General features: G+C 40.0%; 1 protein-coding gene across 1 annotated transcript; it reads left to right on the top strand.

The window, feature by feature from the left end:
- The first annotated feature begins 8,035 nt into the window (after positions 1-8,035).
- Positions 8,036-10,633, top strand: LOC147638941 (pentatricopeptide repeat-containing protein At5g39350-like). Its single transcript, XM_086792992.1, has one exon. It carries the CDS (start codon positions 8,036-8,038, stop codon positions 10,631-10,633), a length of 2,598 nt encoding a protein of 865 aa, XP_086649118.1.
- The last annotated feature ends 240 nt before the right edge of the window (positions 10,634-10,873 follow it).

Genomic DNA, 10,873 nt, shown 5'->3' with positions numbered 1-10,873 from the left:
ATGTTCTTCTGCAGAGCAGCTTCATCATTAGGCATATCTTCATCCACTGTCTCTGAATCTTTTTGAACTGTCATGATTCTGCACTAATATGGCTTTAATTTGTAGTCATTAACTCTCTTTGAATGAGTTGATTATCCAAATCTGCAAGCTGATAAGTACCATTCTCATAGATGTGCACAACTTTGAAAGGACCTTCCCACTTGATTTGGAACTTTGTTTGGAAAGTGTTATCTAATTTTCTATTGTACCTAAGCACTAGATCTCCCTCTTTGATGCCTTTATCCTTCACTATCGCATTGAAAAGCTCAACTCTTCTATTGCTCAACTAGATGTAGTGGCCCAAAGCTTCTTCCCTAGCCAACTGTAGCTCTTGAAGATCCAGCAACCTCTCTTCATACTCATCTATGCCCTTTATCTAATGTTTTAGAAAAAATTACAAATTGGGAATCTCAACTTCAATGGGCATAAGTGCTTCCTTCCCAAAAACCAGATGGTAAGGGGTTGTTGCAAGATCAGGGTGTCTAGTTTTGTCCACTGGGACAATGCTTGGAGAGCAAAGTTGGGGGGGGGTAAGTTACTTCAAATGAGATCAAGAAACCAATAGAAAATACACATGCACTCAAATTAACCCAATATAACTTAAATTAATATAGTTTAGTCTAATTAATCAAAATTAATAAAAAAATGATGTTGCACCATTACAAGTACACTAGTCCCTATAGGTTTTAGATGATTTACATCAAAAATTTAATTTACTAATTAGATTACTAATATTTGCAAGCCTTCTGATAGCCTGGAAGAATTTTGGAAAAGAGATCATTATAAATCCAACCATTGGATTTGTAATTTTGACTAACCACCACATTCTACTAATGTCTCACTATCTACTACCACTCTTTTGATCTACAAGATCGAGCATTTTAAGTGGTAGTTATTATGGGTGCAAAAAACGGTATATATTATAACACTTTAAAGACCTTGAAATATTTAAAGAAAATAGACAAATACCTTAAAATTTTCAAAAAAAATCAAGTTAAGCTCTATATTATGTGAAGATCTAAGGTCTAAACTAGGAATCTCATATGAGTTTATATGTAAAAGATATTAGCATTTTATGGAATCAGTCCAAATTTGGGACAAGTTGTATACATTGACTTTGTACCTAAGGAAATGAGGACTTTTGACTATCTAATGCTTAATTACATTATACAACTATATTCCCAACTTTGCATGTGATGTTCTAACAAAAGAACTTGAAAGGAAATTCCTTTGTTAGCTAGGAGAGATTGGCCACTAAAGGTAAAGAAATGCATGTTTTTTTACAGTTTACAGGGTGCCTGAGTGGACAAAACTAGGCACCTTGATCCTTGTTCTCACAGTTGTCTTGTAGGCCCATAGAGCTGAAGATACATATACATCTCATTGCTTGGGATTCTCTAGGCACCCTGATCCTTGTTCTCACAGTTTTGTAGGCCCATAGAGCTGAAGATACATATACATCTCATTGCTTGGGATTCTCTTCCAGACACTTAGTTAACATGGTACACTCCCCATTGAATCTCTCAACTAGCCCATTACACTGTGGAGAGTAAGGGGTTGAAAACCTGTGTGTGATATGCAACTTTAGCATAAGCTCTCGTACAATCTGGCCTTTGAACCCAGGTCCTTGATTTGTCAACAACTCCAATGGTAGTAATATTTTTCACACATCTAGCCTCAGCTCATTTGGTTAAGTAGTCCACTCCAATTAAGATGTAGGTCTTACCCCTAGCAGTTGTGGGTAGAGGACCAATTGCATCTAAACCCCAATTTTAAAATGCTCCATATGAAACTATGGTTTTCCTTAACTCATGATGCAACTTCCTCCTTCCTTGTTTTTGACATGGCTCATAGCTTCTGCACCAATGGTAAACATCCTTCCTCAAACTGGGCCACACATAACCTGCAAATCAAAATCTTTCTCAAAGTTAGCTTTAAAGCAAAGCTAGTGATGGTGGTTGTGGTGTTTGCTTTGAGAAAATTCAGGTCTTCCTTACTTCCAAAGCCTTTCACTATACTGACCCATTACTCTTTACTTCCTCATTTGATTCAGTCTGATCTTCCATCCAAGAGATTGTCTAAATGGTTGGTTGAGCTGCAAGAGTTTCAATTCACTTGTATAATGGAGGATAGCACAAGAGCTACATTAGTAGATATTTCAACATACAGACATAATCCTTTGGTATTGAGGGAAGAGGCAATGCTGAAGAAGAATGTACCCAGATGGAAAGATCTTGAAGCAGATTTGTCCAATGCCTTTACTCTATTTTTTTATGGAGCCTTTAAGAGAAGCTCAGGGGTAGCTAGTGGAGGAGTAGTCTTGTTGAAACCAAAAGGTACAGTAGTATGTCAAGAAGGGATTAAGCTACAAGTGCAGCAATGAAGCTGAGTATGCCGCTTTAGAGTATGGACTCCAACAGTGTCTTAAGAGAGGCCTGCATTAGCAGACTTGTTATAAAATGAGATAGCTTACTGGTCATTAGGCGACTTTAAACTGTCCGAAAGGCCAAGAATTCTAAGTTGAAGGAGTGGTGCTTTCAAATAAGAAGGATTCTGCAGAGATTTCAAGAGGTCCAGATTCAACATGTGAAGAGGGAACAAAACCAGGCTGCAAATACATTAACAAAAGGGGGGTTAGGCAAGGATTTGGATGCATATGCCATGATTGTAACCTGTCCTAGTTATGTTGGAGGGGAGAGTTTACAAGAAGTTGAAGAGTTTTTGCACATAGGTCTGGCACCTTCAAGCTTATCCAGAAAACAGAGATGTGGTTTCATAAGAAGGGCTCTGCAGTACAGCATTATAAATGATCAGCTTTACATAAAGAGCAAGGATTTGGTTCTGAGAAGGGTTCCAACTAGAGAAGATATATTTGCTATTATGGCTTCATGTCATGAAGGGGTCTGTGGAGGGCAAAACTATCTTTGTTCTGCCAACAAAATATATTGGCCTCATATAGGAATGCTCTCTTCCTTGCTGTCACAGTACTGCACCTATGGCATCTTCTCCCAAACTAGGATTTACTAAGGATACATCCTTCACAAACAAATTTAGGTGGGGGGTTAAGTTGAGCTAGGTCCTTTAACATCCCATGTTTCTGCAAAAGCACTAATCCACCAATCGATGTATGGCCAAACCTAGCATGCCATAAATATGCATCTTTCATTGCATTTGAAGTGCTAGACAAGCATACGTGTCCATTTTGTACAAACCATGACTAAGAGTTTGAGTAAGCACAATTTTCCTACCCTATTCTCTGTATTTATCATCTGTATTTATCATATGCATTTATCATCTGCAAATTCAACATTAAGATCCCCCTTTGCTAGAGTGGGCACCAAAAACAAATTCCTCTTTCTACCCAGAATAAAAAGTACATTTTGAAGTCACAGATCCTCACCATTAGTAGTAGTAAGGCAAATCTCATGAATACCTTCGACTGGATAGGAGGAATTATTGGCACACATAACAATGTGACCATCCTGCATAGATTCCATATTATTGACCAAACTTCTTTGAGAGAAGTAATGTACCTAGAATAACTATTTTCAAGATACCAAAACTATATTATGGAGTTGCACTAAGATATGATTCCTGGTCAAGATTAAAGCTACCAAATAATCATAAGTGAGAAGTCTTCAAGGACAACATTTGCAGAGTCTTCTTTCTTGGCACTTTGGTTGTCTAGGGTAGAACTGTTGGAAATTTCTAGGGTAGAACTTTGGTTGTCTAGGGAGGAACTATTGGAAACAACCATTAGTGAGAAGTCTTCATCGAGGACAACATTCACAGAGTCCTCTTTCTTGGCACTCTGGTTGTCTAGGATAGAACTATTTGAAGTTTAAAGAAATTTCAATTAAATGGCCAAGATTTTTGCAATACCTACAAGTAATCTTCTTTGGCCTATTGGAATCATCCTTAACCTTAGAAGATTAGTTTGTATAATTCTTCCGTTGGAACTTCTTGACTTTGCCCTTGGTGATAAGAGCTTGACCAACTACTACAACTAATAGATGCATTCTTTCTAGACTAGTACTATAATAATAAGCTAACAAGCTCTTGGTAGGTAAAAGGGGCTACATTACCTCTCAAAGAAAGCCAAATGGAAGCATTGAAACCTAGATAAGATTCATGCAAAGAGTTAAGGGTGTTGTTATCCATTTCCTTAATGAATGATATCATCATGTTGAGAGGCTATTGTCTTAAGTCTTGTAACTTGGTTAAGTGTTCATTCATGGAGCCCTTCTCTTGTGTTTTCTCATCATCGTCAAGTTGCCTTTTGAGAAAAGTAACTTCTGCAGCATCATTTTCAGCCTCTGATACATAGTCTCTAAAGTGTTTCTAGAAGTTTAGATGTTTTGCAAGAATGAATATGCAGAACAATTTCTCTTTTAATAGACAAAGTAATTAATGCCCTTTGATTAGTAGTAATCTAAGGGAGTTGAGACTGGGTCTATTGGACTTGATTCCCATTGAGGAGTTGTAGCAGAAGCAATTGTGCCAAGGCTAGGCTCGTCACCACTGTGAAGGGACCCCATAAATCCTTGGTAATAAGGACATTTCTAATCATGAACTCTAGAGAGAGTAATTTGACCCATCTAACTTGTCTTCTTTCGAAAGAATACCAAACAAATCATTGGATGAGTCACTAGCCATACATGATTACTATTGAATATAAGAAAGAGAGTTGCTAAAAATAGCCTAAAATAAAGTCACTAGATGCTATTGACCAATTTGTAGTCTGCTGAAAATTTACAATTGAATCGGACGATTAAAATATGCAGTTGAATCGAACAGTTGAAGTCCTGGGTCGGATTATTGTTAAAGATGAATCGAGTGATCGAACTACAGTAGAATGGATGCTTAAAGTCCTAGATCGGGCGATTGTTGAAGTACAATTGAGATCGATTAAACTACAATAAAATCGAGTGATTGAAGAAGTCAAATCACTCGATCAAAGAAGTTGAAATGCCAATTGAAAATGTTATATCTTGTCGATCAAATATTGAATCAGACAATTGGAAAAGATCAATTAGTCAATTGATGAAGATGAATTGGGCGATTAAAGAAATTGGAGCGCCGATTGAACTAGTCTTGAATCGCATGATTGAATTGTGCTGAATCCCACAATTTATGCAAGAACCAGGCAACCGTAAAAGTTGGATTGTTGGATTGAATTGAACCTGAATCACACAATTAAATCATGCTGAATCCCATGATTTATATAGGAATTGGGAGATTGTAAAAGTTTATCTACCACATGTCAAGTTGTGGTGAAGACGTGAGTTGAAAATCTATCCTCCACATGTCGAGGACCGCTGGAGGACTCACTGGCAATGACGATGAAGAGTTGACGGTGACTGTTGGTGGATGACATCGAGATGCTACACCATAAAGACTGTTGAAGTCATTGACGGCCCACTATTAAGAGGAGCTATTGGATGAACCCCAAAGGTGGATGTTAGTAGTTGGATGCCTGGCAACAGTGGAGGCAGATGTTTATTGTTCGTTATTGGAGATAAAGCCTCTATTTGAAAAAACACAATCTTCCAACAACCACTTAGCCACCTGCCACACCTTGCAAAGTCTGCAAACACCCAACCTACACTCTAAATGCAAAGAGAGAAAGAACTACCAAGTGTTGATGCCGGCTACAGTATGTAAGGTATGCAAGAAAGCTTCAATGGAAGCTTGCAAGGAATCCAAAGCTCCAACAAGAAAAAGCTTTAATGGTGAAGAAACTGAGAGATCAAAGTTTGTGCTTTGATATCATTGTTAGCTCACAATGGAGCTGAACTCACACACACACACACACACAATGCTCAATGATAAGAAATAACATAAGGGTGTAGAGTGTGAGAGAGAATGACTAACTCAAAGGGGAGATAAATGAAGCTTGCTGTAAGTACAAATGAGCAAAAACCTTAAACAATGGATGTGGTTTTTGCTAATATGGTGTTCGTTCACACTTGGATGGCCATGATCAAAGTATGTGCTCTGATACCACTGTTAGCTCACAATGGAGCTGAACTCACACACACACACACACAATGCTTAATAATAAGAACACGAGAGTGTAGAGTGTGAAAGAGAATGGCTAGCTCAAAGGGGAGAGAAATGAAGCTATGTACAAGTACAAATGAGCAGCAACACTAAACAATGGATGTGATTGCTTATATGGTGTCTGTTCACAATTGGATGGCCATGGGGAAAAACCCAGTGGGACACAAGTGCCCATATCATCAATACATGGCCTCATTATAGTACTTCCATAAATATCTACTAACAAGAGGGATGGTGTTAGACTTCAAGCATGATCCTTTTGCCAATTTCATTAATTTCTACATTGATCACTAGTCTCTTTTGTATCTAATGGGAATAAAGTCATTGTTCTCAAGGAAAGTTAATGAGATGATTATTGTTGCAATAAATAAAGTCATTGTTCTCAAGGAAAGTCAATGAGATGATTATTGTTGCAAGAATTCAACTTGAAGATAATTCATAAGCCAAGAAAGATTCATTTTTGTCCCTTCCTTTGTAATGTGTTTGTGGATTTCTCTCTTTATGATCTCTATAAATTTGTAGAGTTCGTGCCTTTACTTATTATTTTTCTTCTAATTGCTTGGATGGACTTTTTGCCATCACATTTGGCACACCTGATGGGGCAACCATGTAGACCACCACCAAGTGGACAAAATAGACCAATGGATCATCATCAAGCATAATGGGTTGGACAAAATAACCACGCCCACAACCAAACATAATATACGGGGCATTTTTCATTTTAAAAACAAACAAACATGGAAGAAACTATACTATAATAATTATGATCATGGTACGATATGACTTATTATCGTTACTTCATTTTCAAATTTTTACATAGGCATGTGTGATGTGTCATAATGTCTTTGAGCGAAACATATGTTGTTTAGAATTTTCAAGAAGTTTTAACTTAACTTTTTACCTTAATCAAAGTTTAGACCAAGTTTTCAAGCTTTCGAATGGAAGCTTGAGCGGTAGCCCATTGAGGCATATTATGGTAGCTTGACCTTTAACGTATGGCTCAAGAAGTATGCCCTACCAAAAATAATTGAATAGACTATAACTTGCCCTACATTAAACCATGGGAGTTCTTGATAAAAGAGCGACGATTAGGAGAGAAAGGTAATGAGAATATTGAGCATATAGGGTAATGAGAATATCGAGCATATAGGGTCTTTAGTAGAGTAGGTTGAAAATGGGATTCCAAGGTATATAGCTATGCAAAGGGTATAAGGAAAAGAAAAATGAGCGAGAAGATTCCATCAATGTGAATATGGTATTGGGGTGGGGGCAAGACCCACTTAGGGTGTGTGTGTAAGTATTCTTTTTCCAATAAAAAAGTTGTAATACATCCTCACAAAAGTCAAAGAAAAGTTTGACCTAAATTAAATTAAATCCTTGGCAATAACTTAGGGTGTCACTGAAATTCTGAGTGGCCGTGGAGATGGGTGGCAGAGACTCCTTGTCCATGAGAATGGGCAACATAGATCTACCCTTTTATTTTGGTATTCTCCTCCCTTTTTTTTCGGTTTCCACCAAGTGCCGTATAGCACCTTAGTTGCAAGCACCACATTTCAAGTTGCAAGCACCACATTTCAATAGTAGGGACCCATTAATATGTGTGCGCAAAAAAACCTTCAAAAACTATATACATTGGACCTCTTCACACAATAAAGTTTTCTCAACAACCAAAAAACTTGGAGCTTTAAATTTGAAGGTTTTTGTTGATTTTTTTTTGCTAAAACATATTTTTTGAATAATGGATCTACAATATTATTATTTTCACCTGTTTTCTCAATTTAAAAAAATGTGATGCATTTGAGGGACTTGCAAAAAGTTCGCCGTGAGTATTTCAATTCAATTCATATGTTTTGTTTTTTGTGAACACTGCAGAGGGTGTGCCTCCCTCTCAAAGAGATAAGCAGGGACGCTATGCTGCAGCATCTGTTGTAGCATGTTTGCGGGCTTAATCCTGGCGCCATCACCACTTCTGCTGCTACGAGCATCATCATCAGCACCAGCAGCTGCAGTAGCACAAGTTGCATCACATCCAGAACAACGGCAGAGTAAGGATTTCTTCTTAAACCCTTTGTGGGACAACCACCATGGGACAAGCCTTCGGCTGCATTCAAGCTTCCGCATCAGGGCCTTCAAAGAGTTCCCCTCCCTCCTAAACAACAACTCGCACAAGCCCCCGGGGTGGGTAACACACACCCTCCATCATCATCATCATCATCATCATGAGCATCTTGGTGATGGCCATTATGTTACTTCTCCCCCATATCAGCAGCAGCAGGATGGAAATCAGAGCTCCTTCTCGTGTTCTTGTCCCCCCAGAATGGGGGATGTGGTTTTTCATCATGATGTTGAGGCCCTTCTTCAGACTCTTTGCAAGCAAGAACAGCTTGACAGTGCGCTGGATGTCCTCTCTCGCATGGATACATCCCCCTCCACCAACTCCTACCTCTCCCTACTCAAGGCATGCAACAAGAAGAAGGCCCTCGAACAAGCCAAGCGAGTTCATGCCCATCTTACTCTGCATAGCTCTCAGCTGACTGGCTTCCTGGGTGACTACTTGGTTATGACTCTGGCGCGGTGTGGTGCTATTGAAGAAGCATGTGAGATATCTGCTACATTACCTCACCTGACTGTCTTCTCCTGGACCGCTATGATCTCTGCTTATGCCGATTGTGGCCATGGCCAAGAAGCACTCGAGATGCATCAATGTATGCAAAAGGACAATGTGGAACCCAACAGTTACACCTTCGTCAGCCTCTTCAAAGCTTGTGGCAGCATACAAGAACTTGAACAGGGCAAGGAGTTACATGCCAACGCATGCAGGAAAGGCTTTGCATCTGATGTCTTTGTTGGCAGCGCCCTTTTGAGTATGTACGGCAAGTGTGGGGCCATCATGGAAGCAGAGGATGTGTTCTGTGCATTGCCCCATCGTGACATTGTGGTGTGGACTACAATGCTCTCAGCATATGTTGAACACGGCCAAGTAGAAAAGGCTCTGCGGATGTACCGACAAATGCAGGAGGAAGGCACGAGTCCAAACCAGCACACGATTGTGTTTGCCCTTCAGGCATGTGGCACCCTTTTAGAGACGGAAGAAGCTCTTTGTGGGAAGGATGTAGGATCAACTAGGATAATGTCTTTAGAATTTGGACAGGCATTACATGCTGATGCCCGCATGAAGCACCTTTCATCGGACATCATCGTTGGAACTGCCCTTTTGAGTATGTATTGCAAGTGTGGGACCATTGAGGAAGCAGAGGGTGTGTTTGGTGTGTTGTCGCAACGTGATATTGTGACATGGAATGCGATGCTCTCAGCATATATTGATCATGGCCAACAGGAAAAAGCTTTGCATTTGTACAGGCAGATGCAAGAAGGGTGCATGAGTCCAAACCATCTGACGTTTGTGATTGCCCTTCATGCATGTGGCACGCTTGCAGAGAAAGAAGAAGCCCTTGAAGTAAGTTGTGCTGTGAAGGGGCAGTTGGCCAAAGCATCGGCTTTGGAAATTGGGCTGGCATTGCACACAGATGTTCACAAAAAGGGCTACATATCAGACATCATCGTGGGTAACTCTCTTGTGAATATGTATTGCAAGTGTGGGGCTGTTATAGAAGCAGAGGGTGTGTTCAGTGCATTGTCTGATCGTGACGTGGTGTCGTGGAATGCAATGCTCTTCACTTATGTTGAACACGATCAAGCGGAGAAGGCTTTATGGCTATACAAACAAATGGAAAAGCATGGGGCAACTTTGGATGATGTCACATTCATCTTCACGCTGCAAGCCTGCAGTGCAACAGGAAACATGGAGATCTGTCAACAGCTTCATTTTGACAGTGTTACTGCTGGGTATGATCAAATTCCCTCAATAACAGCCACACTAATCCATGCATATGGAAACTGTGCAAGTATGATAGATGCACAGGCAGTCTTTGATGAACTTGCCGAGCCTGATATCGTGTCGTGGAATGCATGCATTGCTGGTCATGCAGGAGAAGGGAACCCCATAAGAAGCCTGCACATGTTTGAGAACTTGACAGTGGCAGGTGTCAAGCCTGATGAAATTACACTTACTTCTGTTCTCTCAGCTTGCAGTCATACTGGCCTTGTTGTCCAAGGTAGTGACTTCATCGAAATTTTCAGCAACAATTATGGTGTAACTCCAAATTTGAACCATTACGGCATAATGTTAGACCTCCTTGCGCGAGCGGGGGACTTCAAGAGGGTAAAGAACATGTTGGAAAGCATGCCGATGGAGGCTAATCTGCCCATTTGGTTGTGTTTGCTAGGTGCATGTTATACACACGGCAATGTAGAGCTGGCCAAACATGCATTTAATCATGCAGTCAGTCTACAACCTGAGCAGGCTACTGCGTATGTGTTGATGTCAAACATTTATACTGATGTTGGGCTTCAGGAGTGTGCAGCCAAGATAGAAGATAAACTAGAGGCTTGTAGGAAGCCTGGCCAGACTCCCGTCTTGAAAAAAATTGACCTGTCTTTGGGCAATGTGTTTGTGGAACCCATTGACTAAGGATGTGTGATGTGAGCTAGAAATGAAGTGGAATATTGTCCACTGAATGATTGGTAATCCAATATTGTCTTGGAGGCATGCGCCACACCAAAGCAGACAAAGAGGTCTAAGAGGAAAAAAAATCCACCTCTTTTGCCTGAGTAAAAATGCTCAATTTCAAAGCCTCATAGTGCTACCATAGCCATCGTTGAAACCTGTAAGGTCACTGTTGCCAGGCTGGGAACAATATTTGGAGTGCAA

Source organism: Cibotium barometz, chromosome 4, assembly GCF_041138505.1.
Source record: "Cibotium barometz isolate CiBa-2024 chromosome 4, ASM4113850v1, whole genome shotgun sequence".
Taxonomy (NCBI): domain Eukaryota; kingdom Viridiplantae; phylum Streptophyta; class Polypodiopsida; order Cyatheales; family Cibotiaceae; genus Cibotium; species Cibotium barometz.
The sequence above is the reverse complement of the archived record's forward strand: the minus strand, read 5'-3'. Positions and strand labels throughout refer to the sequence as shown.

Excerpts from the sequence above, each read along its gene's own strand:
- LOC147638941 (XM_086792992.1), top strand. The coding sequence starts at position 8,036 with ATGTTTGCGGGCTTAATCCTGGCGCCATCACCACTTCTGCTGCTACGA.